At 32.9% G+C, this 19,001-nt stretch overlaps 1 protein-coding gene across 2 annotated transcripts in view; it reads right to left on the bottom strand.

Annotated features, from left to right (window-relative positions):
• LOC111049897 (ecdysone 20-monooxygenase) overlaps window positions 1–19,001 on the bottom strand; it is a 54,251-nt gene that overhangs the window by 19,177 nt on the left and 16,073 nt on the right. The window contains exons 1-3 of one of the 2 annotated variants that reach the window (XM_039433590.1): window positions 17,333–18,273; window positions 2,197–2,320; window positions 910–1,038 (exon numbers count right to left, since the gene is read on the bottom strand). In XM_039433590.1, the coding sequence (XP_039289524.1) occupies window positions 910–1,038; window positions 2,197–2,320; window positions 17,333–17,410 (331 nt within the window). In that variant the 5' untranslated portion in view covers window positions 17,411–18,273. Of the gene's footprint in view, window positions 1–909; window positions 1,039–2,196; window positions 2,321–17,332; window positions 18,274–19,001 lie in introns of those variants that run through there. The other variant, XM_039433591.1, reaches the window with a different exon arrangement.

The following is a 19,001-nucleotide window of genomic DNA, read 5'->3' as shown; positions in this document are numbered from 1 at the left end:
TCAAATTCTTGCCCTCAATAATTCCCTATACGGTTCAACTATAGGCTAATAGCTACTCTCAAAATATACTACTATACAAAATCTACTCTCAATTTTCTTGCAGGAGAAAATGGTAGCTCTGTTGATGTAATAGAATACGAGATATGGGAATAATAAAACCATTGCATAACTGGCTTGTGGGTGTGGGTAGAAAGACTTTATACTCTGATCACAAAATAAATAGTTGATACTGAGACAATTTACAATTTTTCACAATTTAAATTTAAAAATAACTCTAAAAAACGTAGAATGTGTGGGTAGTCAATTTGTAGGGTAACTCAATGAAATACTAGACTTATTAGAAATTCAGTTATTATCAGTTTTCCAGTTTAGATTCAGTTTCCAGATTCAGGTTTCCCAGTTGGGGAAAAGGTTGGTTTTCATACGATACTAGATCCAATTATTTATCACGCTGACTTATATTAAAAGTTGAGAATTATTTGAGCTCTTGAGAGAAATCTACTTAAAATGCTCCCACACAGAGTTCATACTCTCTATTGAGTAGGATTGCCCTTTTTTGTGAATAATTCACAAAGAAACCTTTGAAGACAAATTTCAAATCTGAGTGCTCTATTCGTAATAATTTAAAAACAGCTCAGCACAAGATCTATAGTGAGATTCACTTTAAACTGACACAAGTATTTTGATGACAAATATTGATGTTATTTATAAGAAATACTGACTATACATTGAGTCTCACTACACATTGCATTTCTTATTCAAATGTTATGTTCTTAAAAATGCATGTATTCAAGGCTGCTTATTTTTTATTTATAAATAAAATATGTGTTTTTAATTTGTCATTTTAACTTTTTCAAAAAAGGGTACTATGATGTTATTTTATGATTTACAAATTTGAATTAGGCCTACCTTTGTATGCTTCGTGAACTTTGTCCATGTCATATCTCACTGAGTAGATCCACCGGGTCCCTAGAATAGGGAGAGCTACTGGTCCAGGAATGTCTTTCAACGAAGGTTTCTCCTCTATTATTACTGTAACTGAGAAGAAAATTGGAATTGCTTATCACTTATTATTTAATTCTAACAAGATTTATATATGTTTTGATGAGCTTTGGATGCTTTATACATGTAGGTAGCCTACTCTTAAGGGTGTAGGCTTCTGATTAATATCAGTCACGGCATCTGTCATTGAACGTTTTTGTGATACCACAAAGCTATCAGAATAATTATTTCTGAATTCATTCATTCTAATTACGCTGATTTCTCGTATAGTGTGTTCACCAAGATACTAGAAAAATCTCAAGTAGTAATCTATATTCATTCACATACCGTACATGTTATTTTTACATTTTACATGTGTGTAAACGAGTGTGAGCTCTTGATGCTTCTAAAGTTTTGTAAATTTTTATAACTAGTTGTAGTTCTGTATTGTCTATTGTGTTGACTTCATTAAAAGCATGATTACTGAAATAATAGTAGATTCTTGTACTCAATTCATATTGATTCAAAATTTCAATTATTATCAAACGATTTATTAGTGAAAATAAATAATCCACTATAAAATAAAATAAATAAAATATATCCTCAGTTGAAGGAGCTTTGAAATTGTATAATGTACCTTGAAGTTCATGGCAACTCATCCAATACATTCAATCCAATTTGAGCAGCTACATTCAATTTTTCCAATTAAACAAACTGAGAAGGGTGCTTTGAAGTTTAAACGGTATAGAAGGTGAAGGTATAGAAAGGTATTTGACGTTGCTCATAACATGTATGTTTCTTGGCAATAAAATTAAATTTATAAATTTAAAATTAATTAATTTTAATTTAATTATTTAAATTTATTTATTTATTATTTACACTTGTTGTGTAGTTGAGAAGTTGATATTGTGGTAATTATTCATATTGAATGAAAAAGACTGAGAACAGGTCAAAAAACCACTGATTTATTGATAATTAGAAAGACCGGTTTTGGTTATTACACCATTGTCAATCTCTGATAAACTATATCTAAACAATATCTAGTTTATCAGAGATTGACAATGGTGTAATAACCGAAACCGGTCTTTCTAATTATCAATAAATCAGTGGTTTTTTTACAATTTCTCAGTCTTTTTCATTCAATATTTATTATTTATTTTAATTATTTAATTTAAATTAATTTTAAATCTATTAAATGGAGAATACTGTACTCACATGGTTTCCTTTTCTTCCACCAACTCGGGGGAAGCTCCATCACCAAAAGGAACAGGAATACTACCACCAATGCCATCATGTACAGGCATCCCCAACTGAATGTGGCCAGCGAAAACAGGATATCCTGAAACAAGGAATAACATTATGGTTAATTCAATAACTATTCAACAGTTTTGTTATCTGGGTATTCTTGCAATCACATAATTATAAAGTATCATTAAAGTATTTTGATAGGGCTGGGCTACTTGAAAGTTTGAATAAAATACAAACCAGAACCAGTGCTAGTGATTCCTTGTATTAGAATTTTTATATTTTAACTTTATAACTTTATATTTTTGAATGTTTTATATTGTCATTGTGTCTTATATTATTGACTGAGCGAAGTGAGGTCTAAGATTCAAGTCGACGGTTTGGCATTTCAATGTTTAAATGTTTATATGTTTTTATGTTGCGCATTTACGGCGAAACGCGGTAATAGATTTTCATGAAATTTGACAGGTATGTTCCTTTTTAAATTGCGCGTCGACGTATATACAAGGTTTTTGGAAATTTTGCATTTCAAGGATAATATAAAAGGAGAAAGGAGCCTCGTTCATAGAAGAAATCTCTAATATTGGATCCTAAAAGGATCCAATAGAGACTAGAGACTCGCTAGATTCGCTTAGAGACTATGAAATTCAATGAAGAATAATGAAATATATTAGTGAATCATTCTATTTCTCCATGATGAAACTCAGAAAAAGTGTTTTTAGACGCTCTTGGGGGCACAGACAGGGGGTGGGCGAGGCGAAAGCCTCTAGTCTCTAAAGCGAAAGTCCCTAAGTCTCTAAGCGAAAGCCCTCAGAAAATGTGTTTAACCATCACTATTGTATGGGACCCAAACTTCAACTCACCCCCTCAAGTGGAAGCCCCCTCCCCTGTCTGTGCCCCAAGAGCGTCTAGAGACCCTTTCTCTGAGTTTCATCATGGAGAAATAGAATGATTCACTAATATATTTCATTATTCTTCATTGAATTTCATAGTCTCTAAGCGAATCTAGCGAGTCTCTAGTCTCTATTGGATCCTAAAAGGATCCAATATTAAAGATTTCTTCTATGAACGACTTTTGTACCCTTCTTATCGAATCACTAGAAGCTTTCTCTCAGATTTTTCATCATCCTTGAACTGTTGATGAGTAGAAGTATACTAAATGGCTAAGTGGTGTCGAAGCTCATTATTCTTCATTGAATTTCATAGTCTCTAGAGAAACTTTTTTGAGAGTATCATATTATCATGGAGAAATAGAATAAGTTATTAATATATTTTATCTATAAATTTACTATTCTATTTCTCAATGGTCCTATCAGTATGTGAAAAGAGCATCAGACCGAGGATGTCAAATCATTCCAATTAGCTGGTGACAAAGTTCAAATCCCTGTTTATCACTAGCGAGATTCACAACAAACTGTCAGCAATGATTCAATGGGAAGCTTAATTTGAAAGAAAGGCTGCCATTTTTAAGTGAGTGTCACTATGGTAATAATGTCCTATCACTGGTGTGTTTTGGTCTCGTGTCATTTTCCGTTCTTTATCCAATCAAGTTGACTGACCTCGGCTGAACTGCAAGAACTGAACTTGCGTTTAAATTGTGAAAATAAATAGTAATAGTAAATAGAGGAGCATCAATTTGTGTGTTGCACTTGACCCAATGACTAAGAAAGAGGAAGCTCACTGACAACATGTTGCGTCGGATCATAATACATAGATCTGATCAATATAGTACTAGTAGTTCTGTGAACAGTAGAACTCACGCAGTATTCTCATCCACAAGTACCAGATTGAAACTATAGACTTTATAGACTGTATACAGCAATAGACTGGCTTCTCCACACATCTGTGTAATCACTTGTCAGCTGATTTATGATGAATTATTCTATAGTCTGATTTTTACTCTAATATCCTTGAAATGCAAAATTTCCAAAAACCTTGTATATACGTCGACGCGCAATTAAAAAAGGAACATACCTGTCACATTTCATGAGAATCTATTACCGCGTTTCGCCGTAAATGCGCAACATATAAACATATAAACATTTATACATTAAAAGAAATGCCAAACCGTCGACTTGAATCTCAGACCTCACTTCGCTCGTTCAATGAGGATATTTTAGTGGATAGTTATGTAGCATATTAGCATGCAACTTACTGAACTTTATTTCTGTAAATACTCTAAAAATTTTGTTGTAGTCAAGAAGTGATAATTCAACCGTTCACTATTTCAAGCAAGCTAATAAGAGAGTAGTAATTTAATTGTAATAACAGCGGCGAAAGAGAGAATTTAACCAATCAGAAGTCAAATAATGAGGAAGAAGCGTATGCATTGTTATGGTAACAGCCAGCAATGAGAATCAAGTAATGAAGAATTCAACTAATCACAAGCTAGCCAATAAGGGAGCAGCAATTCAATCACAAGCCAATCAATGATATTGTAGCATTTGCGTCAGCATGCCAACAGCCAATGAGAATCGAGTAATGAAGAATTCAACCAATTACAAGCTAGCCAATAAGAAAGTAGCAATCTATTGTCATGGTGGTAACCAATGGAATTGGAGTAAGATATAATTCAACCAGTCACAAGCTACCCAATGAGACAGTAGCGTTTGCATCGTCATGCCAACAGCCAATGAGAATCGAGTAATGAAGAATTCAACCAATTACAAGCTAGCCAATAAGAAAGAAGCAAACAATTGGCATGGCGTTAATCAATGAGAGTGGAGTAAGATGATTCAACCAATCACAAGCTACCCAAAGAGACAGTAGCGTTTGCATCGTCATGCCAACAGCCAATGAGAATTGAGTAATGAATAATTCAACCAATTACAAGCTAGCCAATAAGGGAGCAGCAATTCAATCACAAGCCAATCAATGATATTGTAGCATTTGCGTCAGCATGCCAACAGCCAATGAGAATCGAGTAATGAAGAATTCAACTAATCACAAGCTAGCCAATAAGGGAGCAGCAATTCAATCACAAGCCAATCAATGATATTGTAGCATTTGCGTCAGCATGCCAACAGCCAATGAGAATTGAGTAATGAATAATTCAACCAATTACAAGCTAGCCAATAAGGAAGTAGCAAACAATTGTCATGGCATTAACCAATGGGAGTGGAGTAAGATGATTCAACCAATCACAAGCTTCCCAATGGTAGAGTAGCAATTTTGCTATCATCTCAATAGCAAATTGGATAAATAGTCAGTTGCCAATAGATCAATTGATCAATAGTCATCTCAATACCAGAAAAAACTGTAAAACATTTTAGGAGAGAATTCAACAAATCACTATGTGTTCAGTTGCAGAAGTTTTTTCAATAATTAATATTCATTCAAAGTCGAGAATTGAATAACATCAATCTTCTTCTAACCATCAATCAGAGGGCAGCAATTCAAATGTCATGAAAATGATCCAATGGAGAATCTAACCAATCACAATCTAACCAATGAGAGAGCAAGAATTGATATATTGATTAATTTCTATAATTGGAAAAATAATTCCATAAATTGATATAGTGTTTTTTAACAATGAGAGAGCAATGATTCATCATCAAGGCATAAAAAATGGGAGTTCAGTAGAAAGATATTAACCATCACAATAGAACGGAAGAGGGAATTGAAATTACATGGCAATCTTCATAGTTTTAAAAATATATCATAGTGTTGATGCATCTTAAGAATCATAATTAAACATCATAATTTATTGAGGAATATACACATATCATAATTAAATTGAGGAGCATTGTGTGCCACCACCTTGGAGTATAGGGCAAGATACTCTTTACACCTTGACGACCCTGACAGAGGATATCATAATCCATTGACGATTCCCTGATCACAGAACTGTGAGGAAGACATTAGAAATAAACGAATCGCTAATATTAGCATATATCCTGAATGTATAATCTTCTAATTATAAAACCTTTCTCCAAGTACGTTATTGGATTTGATGATGAAAATAAGTAATATATGCTAGGTGAGAATGTCGAATGTGTACCAACACATGAAGATACACATGAATGTGTATCAACACATTTTTGACACATGAACTATCAAAATGCGGCATGAATACATACTTCCCCGTATCTCAATAATGGAGTGCTATTAATAAAATTGAATTCCAATTTGTCAGTCATGCGAAACTGAAACGCATGTGTTGCTTTTCCTCATTATTTTGTACACTTTACTGTAATTTAACGGGTTAACGGAGTGACCCAGAAATGTGGAAGTAAACAAAAAATAACACCGTGCATGAGTGCATGTTGATAATGCATTCTGGAACAGATTCTGGTCATTGACTGGATGGAGCATGTGAAACGGGAATTTTCATACAAATAGATGCTATAAAACTGGAATAGGAGTGATTATGGACAGACAGACACTCTACCACACTCTCGTATTCATAATATATATTTCATTTTCTATGTTGTTGTGAAGGTGAATATCGATGTTGAATGAGAACGTCTTGATATTGTCAAAGCCACTTGTTTAGTGAAACAGCTTGAAATACTAGTTTCGGTTAATACACCATTATCAATCTAAATAAACTGAAAACATCTTACCAGTACATAACATAGTAGAGAAATTCATAGACCCTAATTGGGGGGGGGGGGGTTTAAAGATATGATTGTGGTATGAATAATATTGATATTTGGGAGGAGAGTAGTGCTTACTTTTGAATTTGTCCTTGGCTTTACTTTTCTATAAATTTGTCCTTTGTTTTTTTTTCATGTGGACATTTCAAATAGTATATTTTCCTATTCTTTCACATATTGAGCATTTGGTTTTGTTAGTTGTCAAGTTTCTCTTCATTTTTTAGTTTTTCTTCATTACTTAGTTTCTCTCTGCTGTCTTAACGGTTTTCATGGCAATATTTGGAATATTTGGGCGTGCCTTTTCTCGGCCAATGGCAGTAGAGCTCTGCCTCTATTGGCCGACAGCTAATGTCCAATCGTAGGGCTTCATACACACTATATACTTTGCAGCTTAATACTTCCAGTTATTGATAATGGTGTAGCAATCGAAACTAGTATCTCAAATTATTGTTCTGTTATACCACTGGTTTTGACAACATCAAATCGTTTTCATTCAAAATAAATATTTCATTTCTCTTATTCAATTCTTCGATCGATCTTCATATTCTCTTCAAACTTACTGTGTTGATATTCTCTCTTATGCATAAATATGTTCCCTACTTTTTCTGATCAATTAATAATTAAAAATAAAGTTTTTTGGATATTCACTTTTCTTTGAATCTTATCGACAGCTCCACATTTATCAATATATTAAAATATTTGAGAGGTCCAGTAATTAAAACAGGTTTATTTTTTCTAAAAAAGTAATTGGTCTATATTCATTCAGAGATGTAATCAAGTAATAGTCTCAAGTCAATTGAATGCCTACTTAAAGCACAAACAATTTAAACTTATCTGTTTATGTTTTCTGTGTTCTATGCATTGCAGGCTCGCGAATTTTAAAGATCCGCCTCGCCTTAATAATTCTACTGTTAAATTTACAGCTGATACACTGTTATAATATACATTGCAGTACCCGGTCCAATGATTTTGTCAGTTCAACGAACTGATCAGTGCCCTGTGTTGCTATGTATCGAGTGAATAAATAACAATCATGATTGCAAGTAGTCTCCAATCGAAGCGAATTACATTCTCACTCTGAAATGGAGCCTCCGGGAACAGGCGACCTGTCCTTGACTTTTGTGCACTCATATTCACTTCACACTGTCAGCATTAGTCGAATGCAAAGTGTTGCTGTTTTCAGCAAGGAATAATGACAGAACTGTCAACTAGGAAACCCGCGGTCAATGACCTTACGCCCACAACCTCGCTGGATTTCATTCATGGATTTAAATTCAACTGACGAACGACATTTGAAAGTTGCTTGAGTTGATACCGAGCTTTTCATGTCAGATTTTTTTTCATTAGTATCCTCATTGTTTATTATCTTCGCACATACTCAAAGATACAGGTCTGGGATTTCTTGGGGAGGGAAATTTTTCCAATTTCACTTACTGCAGGGTTTATTATTAACTTTACATAGTGATTTTCAAAGTTACTGCAATATTTATTCATTTATTCACTGTATTGTGAATAAAGAGACTTGATGCCGAGAATACTCTTTATCCTTTATTGATTCATACAATAAGTACATCATCAAAATGATAGGGAGAGAAAAAATAAGGTAACCTTGTGCTATTCCTCTCCCAAATTTCGATAAATTCATATTGTAGGCTACTCAAGTTCTAAGTACCATATTCATTTAATTACCGCCCGTGATATATTATATGATCCACAAGATCCTTCCAGTTTTCTTGACTGAGCAACCTCTCAATAACGAATATCTCTCTGCAGCGAATTTTTTCTCGGGATAATCGACTTCGTTGTACAGAGGTTCAACTGTATATCAATTGTCGGATTGTCGTTACTCATTAAATCAATCATTATTTAAACATAAAAAATAGAAACCAATAAACACATTTCCTAGATTCATCATATTATCTGTTATCAACTATTTGATATCAGGTTAAAGCTCTGTATAATTTATATACAAGTTCAAGTGATAATGTTGGAATTCATTTGATCAAAAGTACCGCGTCAATAGAATAATCATATCTTGCAAGTATTCAGAATAGCTACTATCTTTTGACACTGATTCAAAAAATGAAAATATCTACAATAATTCATATTACAAATATATATAATTCTCTTGAAAGAGCCTATGTAATCTTGTCGCCAGTGTAAATATTTACTAGACACAATGATAACCACTGTTATTTATAAAAAAGCCTGATATGAAACTCATCTCGTATTTTTTACGAAGGTCAACCACAGAGTAAAAGAGTCAAAAAAATGAAACAATGTTGAACGTAAATTATGATAAGAGTCCTGTCTTAATTTTTTATTCTCGTTGGAGAATTGATTTGATTTTGTAGTTTCTTATTGCCATGCAAGACAGGTTTGTCTGGATTATCAAAAGGTACGTGTATGATTTATTAGGTCATTCAATTTATTTTCACAATAGGTTTTAGGTGGATCAGCTCTAATTGATCCAGTTGAGAATAATTTGGAAATTAATTTTACCATTAACAAGCCACGTGTTGTTGGAAAATCGTCTTTCCACAGTTTTCAATGACAGAAAAATCTTGGTTCACTTTTTGAGCATGGAATAAACAATCTATAGATTTTCTATAGATCTAAGTTTTTAATTATAGAAGTTTTTTCTGTTTTTGAGTTTCCACGCATTCGTAAATTTCTGTAACTTGCTTTTTTTAAATCTTTTAGTCTTGATTCTTCGTCATCATCATCATCATCATCATCATCTTCTTCTTCTTCTTCTTCTTCTTTTCCTTCTTCGTCTTCCTCATATTTTATTGCCTTCAGTTTCAAGAAAGTGCAATGGGAGTAGTCCATGGTGAAATTTCAATATTTACATTGAGGGAATAAATGATCTCTAATTGGAAATTGTAATTTTTGGAAAATTGAATACAAAAAGATCGGCAATGTTTCCGTAATTTATCGGGTTTTTATGCTTGTCACCTTCTCACATAGCTCGTAGCTGATGCAAGAAAACGGGCTTCTCAAATAGTTATTGATTACCGTAATATATCATCTCAAAAATGTTGCTCTATATTAGCCTATTATTACGTATAAAATAGTCCAATTATTATTCTTATATTCAAAATCCCTGATCGAGTACCGTATGTACTTCCTATATGAACAGTTTCTCAATTAATTTCTCAGTAAATTGGGTATGATATTGTATTCGGAAATACAACAATGTGTATTTCTTTCTGCATCAGGCGAACAGGGGTTTTCAGATGATAAATTCAAATTATTGTCTCCTCTCGGTTATGTATTTGAGTGTTTCTTCGAAATATAAACTGGGAAAAGTTCAGAAATTTTCTGCCAATTCTTGGAAAGCCTGAAAATAATGGGAACGTTTTAGTTTATCTTGAATTATTGTTGTTCAACTTTCAAAACTGTTCTAGAATTTTCTGGTATTCGAATTGTCCCTTTCGAGTCATGTCTTTGAACGTTTCTTGGAAATATGAAGTGAAGATAGTGTAGAAAAAATTGGCACAAAGCATTTGAATGTTTCTTTGAAATGTAAACCCCTATAAAGTAGTAAATCCTTCGAAAACCTGACAATTGGTTCCATTCTTTTCAATTTCTGTACAATTCCTTGAAAATGTTTGTACAGGCAAGCCTATTCTATTCTGCTTCTGCTAATCAGCGGTTCATCAAAATTGGCTGTATGTGAGGAGTCAATGCTCGGGAGAGACAATATTCTCCATGAGACAATGAACCTTCCCTCTTCGACTTTCATTGTTGTCCATTTTTTTGGCGTCTGTTCAACCCAAGTTCTCGGAGTCGTGATTGACCAGTGAAAGTTTCCATTCAAGTGTGGCGAAAGTGGCAACAATTCAAACCTTTTCAGTGCCAGACACATGGTTTGCAAACATGCTGGACGAATTTGAAACGTTTATTGTTTGTATGCACGCTCACCGGTTTGGACTGACCCTTCAACCGGAAAGGATAAAGGAAGCCAAGGTCCAAGGACCTTGGAAGGACCGGGCTCTGCAAGGATATAGGTATAGTACCTGTATATAGGTATAGTGTGTACCTGGTAACAGATTTGAATCGGTCCACTTGTCAAAAAAATTCTTCTTCCTTTTCTTTGTTCGAAATTGCTTCTGAACAACTTGCTCGACCTTCAGTTTGTGCCATGTAGACAAGGATGGTTTGCTCGCATAAGGACAATGGAACTTCGATTGTGCATTTTCTTGTTCTTGACTAACAGATAAGAAGCCATTCTACATATTATTTATAAATTCTACGTGGGATCATTTAGAATGACACTTATTGATTGATTGAGTACTTTATTTATGTAGATTTCAATATATACTGGCTTATACACTTATATACAATAGCTTACAATACAGCAAAATTATAGATGAATTTACATAATATAGACTGAGAAAATAATTATTGAACTGTATATGATATGAAAAAGCAATTTGTAATATAATAACTATAGATAATTATATTGTTATGCATCTACATAAATTGGCGGAGCTTTGGACATATCAATGTCCATTCTTCGGAAAGAATATTAAAAATATCCTTCCCACTAGCTCTCTACCAAATAAGAAGCAGATAAGAAGTCAATTTACGTATTTGTTTTCAGATTTTAGTTGGGTGTGATAATTTAAGATGATACTGAAGCAGATAAAAGTCATTTTACGTATTTGTTTTCAAATTTTACGTGGGTGTGTGCATTTAGGAGACTCCGGTCACTGTAAATTATAGCCTGATATATCTCTGCTGTAATTGAATATTAATGCAATGGAAATTTTTCGATTGAGCCTTTTTTGTTCTAAGGCAGATAAGAAGTAATTTTACTATTGTTTTCGCATAATACAATTTTATTTTATTTATTTATTCATTTATTAGACAGAACAAATAATACAATGATCGGAAAAGAAAAACAGGCTATTGCCCAAAACTTCTTCAATTTCCTAATTTAGTTTCAAATTTTCGAAATATTATGTAGGCTATTTCCATTCCAAATTCTACACCAAATCATATTTTAAAATATAATCATACTTCCTATGATTCAGTACATCACTATTCTATTCAGTATAAAAGTAGCCATGTCACAACGTGAAATTTCAACACAAGTTTTCATGAGAAGACTAAGCCATTGCAAGAAGAGGCTATTGGAGCTTGGAAGTAGGCCTACATTTATTCAAAACGTTGGAAATATGAAATGCGAATATATTAAGAGACTCGAGTAAAATCAGCATGATACTGTTGAATGTAGCTTAGCTTTCAATATAGGTAACAAAAAACGACAAGGAATAGAGATTTGAGAATACAGTAATAAAATTTTCAAAAGCACGAGAACAAGACAGTAGTCCGTGATATTTTCTGCCTATCCAAACAAAAATTCTACAGATGGGAGAGAAGAACCATAAATAAAAATGTATTTTTCAAGGAACCTTTGAGACATGATACGCATATTTCACCTGACAACCTTTAAAACAATTTACCTTGTTGATAATATTGGTATAATGAGAAATCGTAGAGATGTCTGTATGATTTTATCATTATGGGGAAAGAAAGAAAGGATAGGAATAGTTATGTGAGAGAAATCATTTCCATCCTAAGTACCGTTTCTAGCTATGTGAAAGCTAGGGATAGTTATACCTATTCCCTATTGAGTGAATTATTCATTATTCGCTTTCTATTACAGTAGCCTACTTATTAAAAATGAAGTAACCTTTATAGGAAAATCTTGAAGAATCCTTGTCAAACGTCAAATCAAAAAAAAAAATCACAGTAGCCTATCTGTAGATATTATTCAGTATTGAGAAAAATTGAATTCCAGATATGTGAATTGAAGTTTAAACATACAGTTTACTTTGGGTAATTCTCAGGAGCTTTCATAACTGAAAAATCAAAATTGATGTTTATAAGGAGAGGTTTGATGAAGAATAAAGCATGGCCCAAATTGAAGTGAAGTTTAAAAAGTGTATTCTAAAAGTTTTTGTAATGTAGCTTTCTTCATAGAAATAATAATTTATACTGAATTGTAACATCCGTCATGACTCATCTAGCCATGTCTGATGACACCGAAGAAGCCTCCCACTTTTTAAATAAAATGTATTATCATTTCTCTATGTTTTCAACTGTTCACAATTTTTTATTTGTTTATTTATTCAGTCATGTACAATTATTACACTTATGACTGAAGTCTAAAAGAAATCGGGATAGTATTGTTATCATGAATAGATATCAATCTATTATTTATCTATCTCTTATTTTATCTTTCAATGTTATAACATTAGTGTCATTTGCATTGTAAATAAATATTTCATTGTATTTAGGCTATGTTATCTGTTTATAATAAATCATGCACCAACTTCAATCAATCAATTAATTTCAAATTCTAATTTTAGAGGTAGTGACGTAGTGAATCTTCAATTATATTATTGTGAGAGCGTAAAATTAATCATCTAGTATTCAATTAGGAAGAAAGTGCTGAAGGCCACTATTGTTTACGAAAAATTACAAGATTATCTCTTTCATTAGGTTTGGAGATTGTGTCGATACCAGAATTAGTTGAGTAAACAAAATTACGCACTTTTACTGACCTTGTGAACGGCATTGGCCTTGAATTAGAGAGAGAAAATGACTGAAAGAGAGTGAGAGGAGAGAGAGAGTATATGGAGTAATCGGTGTCAATGGGTCAAGAGTTGATAGAATAAATTTAATTATTTGAATATTCAAACAGTATTTTCTGTTAATAGTTCATTGCCAGAACATAGGCTAAACAAAAAAGTGCTCAACTTTATTAGACAATGATTAACAGTAGGTCTCGATCCTACCTTGCTTTGTAATTTATTCAAGCACAACTGGAAACTCACAATACAAGCCTTGAAGATTGGATATTAGTGAGATGATTGTCAATTTTCAGACTCTTTGAGTATTTTAATACAAAACCATGCCAACCGAGAAGCTTTTATGATTTATGTAAATTCTGTAAAAATGAATTTAGAGATTAATGATTAGATCTAAGGACATAGATTTCTAAACTAGTTTCTATCGGAGGAGAGCCATATGATAATAAAATATATCAAAATGGAAAACTACTAAAAGCTGAATTTGGAAATAAATATTCTCCTATGCAGATAGGTCATGAAAATATCGAAATGATGGTACTAAAAAGGAATAGTTCGATCTTATAGTGATGTAAATGATCTATAGCTCCATGATCGAGAAAATTACTATATGATTACCGGGAATCAAGGATTTTCTTGGAGAATTTTCTAGAGCAGTTTCAGTTTGAGGATTTGTATAGGGTTTGTAAAAACGGGTCCAGACTTTACTCCTTCTAACCCACTGGCCTACAGCTGTTGTTGCTTCTGACATCTCGGCATCTAATAAAGATGAAAGAAGGAGAGATGTAAGCAAGGTTACGCGCTCTAAAGCACGTCGCTCCATACATCTGTCACTGTCACATATTTTTGTTCTTGGGAAAAAGTGGGTTTCTCCATTAAAAACCGATGGAAATCGGGTGTCCACTATAAGAAAATTTCACATACTTTTTCTGGTGAGATGTTGTAATATCTATCCATAATGAAAACACTAGGATGTTGTCAAAAAATTTTAAATCCCAGTGTTTTCAAAATTCACTCTCCTTGCAACTTCGATTATTGTTTATTATTCTTAAATATGATCACATATTTCAGTGAATACATGAATCACATTAATTTTGTGAAGAAGATCCCCAAATATGATAACATTTAACAACAGCTATAGTGTATCCATCTTTTAGTTTTACTAACTTTTTAGTCATTATAACTGGCTGTTTCTGCAGCCAATTATTTGCTTTTTTCTATAATATCAACATTTATTCATATCATTTTTTTAATCTGTATTTTTCTCAAATTTAGTTTAATGTAATATGAATTTCCATAATTTAGTTTATCGATTTTAAATTCAGCGAATTACACCAGGCCCTCACAAATACAGGCTTAAGCCTACATGTGAGTCTCTCACAACGTAAGGGTGTATATAAATGTACTGTAACTGTACTGTATTATTTGTAAATTGTGAGAATAAATTGATTTGATTTATATACGAGTATATGTTTTCAATTTCCGTATGCGCATTTCGTGATATCATTATATTTAGCATATTTAATGTGTATTTTCATCAGTATTGCAACAACCTGACAACGGTCTGATTTTTCTTTGATTGAATGTATTTGTGTGCCATACGCTAATCTATAATTATACCGTATATATTTTGAAAATATATAAAATTGGACAAAACTTATGAAGTGACAAACATAACCTATTCTTGGACAATCCTATCCAAATTTGGGAAAGGAACAGTTTTGGGCTTTAAGCCTGTTTTTCCTTCCCAATCATTCAAAGTTGACAATGATATTGTATGTATATTAATGTATAAATGTATATGAAAGCTTAATAATAATAATATGATAGCATCTTATATCTTTAGCATTACTATAGTGGAAAGAGCAGAATTCAAATTCAAATTCAATTTTATTAAGCCAAATCACTTGATACTACCTGATATAGTACTACCTTAATACTACCTAATAGAAACCTTCAGGCTAATTGACCGAACGAAGTGAGGTCTAAGATTCAAGTCGACGGTTTGGCATTTCTCTTAATGTTTAAATGTTTATATGTTTATATATTTATATGTTGCGCATTTACGGCGAAACGCGGTAATAGATTTTCATGAAATTTGACAGGTATGTTCCTTTTTAAATTGCGCTTCAACGTATATACAAGGTTTTTGGAAATTTTGCATTTCAAGGATAATATAAAAGGAAGAAGGAGCCTCCTTCATACGCCAATATTAGAGTAAAAATCAGACTATAGAATTATTCATCATAAATCAGCTGACAAGTGATTACACAGTTGTGTGGAGAAGCCAGTCTATTACTGTATTTGTATAAGGTCTATAGTTTCAATCAAAGACATTGAAGAGGTATGCATCTTTAAGCTGGGTTTACACCAAAGTTATTAACAAAATGGTTATAACTTAATCCTTATAGATTCTATTAGATTGAACGGAAGTTGACAAACACATATGTTCATCATGTGTATGATAAGTTATGTTCAATCTAATATAATCTAAAAGGATTGAGTTATCATCATTTTTTTAATAAACTTGGTCTAATCGCAGCTTTAAGGTCTTTGGTTTCAATATTTTGTTTTGCAGTCATGGTATTATTTTGCGTGCCCATCAGTATCAGTATTCTCACTTCCGAAAAAACTAATTTAATAGGTGAATAAAAATAAACAAATGAACTAAATAATGCTGGAGAAATTATAATATTTTTGATTCTAAAAAATTAATTTTCATCAGATAGAAAGATCATCACGGAACTGGATGAATTATATCATATGGAATACAAATTCAAACGTGAACTGAGTTTTGTTAACATTTAAAACAGTTGACATCTGGTACTTGTGGATGAGAATACTGCGTGAGGTCTACTGTTCACAGAACTACTAGTATTATTGGAAAGTAGTTTGTGCTACTGGAATTGAATTCTAAGTTCAATAAATTTATTGTGATGCTCTTATTGTATTTTGTACATGAAAGTTTAGCATGGAATTTCGAGATCCTAATGTGCCATACAGCACGTTTATCTGTGAATTAAATGGTAGCACAAAGTAGGAGGAATTCTTCTCTGTGATGGTAGCTTACAAAGCGTGGGAGAGTCGCTTCAGAAGAATTATTATATACTGGTTTTATTGCAAGTAGAATGGAATGAAAGTAGGCTAATCCATGTAATTAGAATTATGCGAAATTAAACGGCAGAAAGTACTAGCACAATATTTACAATAGTTCGACTAGTAAGTCGAACCGAGTAGGTACCGTACATGAAGTATGTATATAAGTTACTATGTATAAAACAACACCTTGTATTGTATACAGATGGAAATTATCTAGAGATTGCATTTGTTCAAATGCTAATTATTGAAGAAATTGTTCATTAACAAAAATCCTAATAATTGAATGCTGTAAATCACCCCGTGGACTTCTGCTACTGCAAATATCGACAACAGGGTTAACATCTAGATGGAAATTTGATGAGCGCTACTATACAAAAAATATTACAGCATTTAATTAGGATTTTCGTTTATTAATAATTAACACGTAGTATATTAAGTACGAGTAGGTAAATCATAAGAAACATTTGAAATCAACTTCGATGAAGCTTCACAATTTACATTGGAAACATAATAATGATTCAATGATTTTATTTTATTTAAGCCAAAGTACATCAGTACATAAGCCAGTTGTACATCACATACAACATTCATAATAAATAAAATATAATATACAATGTCAGCTTCAAAGTCCAGTGTCTAATTATTTAGAATTCAATGATAAAAAAAGGCCAGAGATCATTATTGTAGACACGAACTGAGCACGAACAAAGCAACATACAAGTGAACTTTACACTGGAAAATAATTTTGCGCTCGCATGCTTTCTATGTGCAAATATTTTGGATAATTTATGATCTAATACTTACACCAGCCTCAATCCAAATGCGCGTTAGCCCGATGAACATTTTCTGAGCTAAACAGGATTTCTTGATTCCAGGCATCATAATCAACACGTTCACTCACACACTGTTCAACGTCAACTAAAAGTTATTGAAGTGTCATGATCTAAGAGTTCAACTAGGAATTGAAAATTGTTGAGGAAGGTCTATGAAATATTCTTCACTGGAAGTTATTAAGGAAATATCATCTATCAATGATGAATTGGAAGTTTTTGTCAACTATCATCAACTAGGAGTGATCAACTTTTAACTGAAAATTGTTGAGGGAACGTCATCTATGAACTATCTATCCTTCACTGGGAGTTATTGAGAAAATATCACCTATCAACGATGAATTGGAAGTTTTTGAGGAACTGTCAACTATCATCAACTAGGAGTGATCAACTTTTAACTGAAAATTGTTGAGGGGACGTCATCTATCAACTATCCTACACTGGAAGTTATTCAGGAAACTTAATATATCAACCATGAACTGAAAGTTGTTGAGGAAATGACATCCTTGAACCATCATCAACCATGTACTGGAAGTCTGAGAACTGAGAAAAATGATCACCACAGAAAGGAGTAGAGGTTAGCAAGCACATGGGCAATAGCAGACATCAGAACGAACAGCTGAGAGAAGACTGGAGGAAGAGAGAGTCAACAACAAAAGCATAACCCTAGGCTCAGTATTGTTCGGACAGCCCTTGGACAACAATCACAAAGGCTTACACCCTTTCCCACCCCCACCCTACCGACACCCCCGCAGATGGACAACTCTTTCTCATTCCTTCTCACTTTCGCTCACAGTGAAACCTGCACCCTCTACAAATAATTGAATAACCTGAAACATGCGTAACGTTGTATGGGAATTGTGTTTCAATAGTAGGTAGGATGCCTCAATACTATACAATACAAGTTCTTATCTTTTCAACAGTATTGTTTCCCTTCCTTGAATTCTAATCATATGGAACAAAGAATCTTTGTTTGTGGAATTCTTCTTACCTGGTCAATTTTGTTGAAGAAGGGTGTAGTAAACTATACACTGTAGTTTGAGAAAGAGCTCTGGGGGAAAATGGACTGACGTTTGAAATAAAGAACAAATATAGCTACAGTGAGGTCCACGTTATAATGGCAGTGATTGATTGGCAGTGGTATTGATATTCTTGTCTATCATTCAACAAAAGGGAGAGCGCTATTTCTTTCTCGCTGTGCGGATTCCAAGAACAAGTTGGATAGAAATTTGACACACATTTCAACAAAATTTCCTTGATTCAGAGACATATAATAAAAGCTGCCCTTGGTCGACCCAGACGATACCCCACACATCTTATTTTTACAGAATTCCCAGTCTTAACAGTTAAACAACTTTATGTGAAAAATATTATACTTTATATAATTAAAAACAGAAACCTATTCACACCACAAATCAGAACTTATAATTTTCGAATGCAATCCAATTTCCAAATTAACAGAACTGACCTTACTGTATGCCGGAGACAATTCACATTTATAAGCAATAGGTTGATCAATTTAATACCATCGAACCTAATTACAAGTAAGACAACAAAAACTAATATAAAAAAAATATCAGACTGGATCAAATCAATAAACATAGCTCATTTTATACACATATGAAGTACTTTTAACAACTTTT

This window comes from Nilaparvata lugens, chromosome 7 (assembly GCF_014356525.2).
Source record: "Nilaparvata lugens isolate BPH chromosome 7, ASM1435652v1, whole genome shotgun sequence".
Classification (NCBI taxonomy): Eukaryota; Metazoa; Arthropoda; class Insecta; order Hemiptera; family Delphacidae; genus Nilaparvata; species Nilaparvata lugens.
The sequence above is the reverse complement of the archived record's forward strand: the minus strand, read 5'-3'. Positions and strand labels throughout refer to the sequence as shown.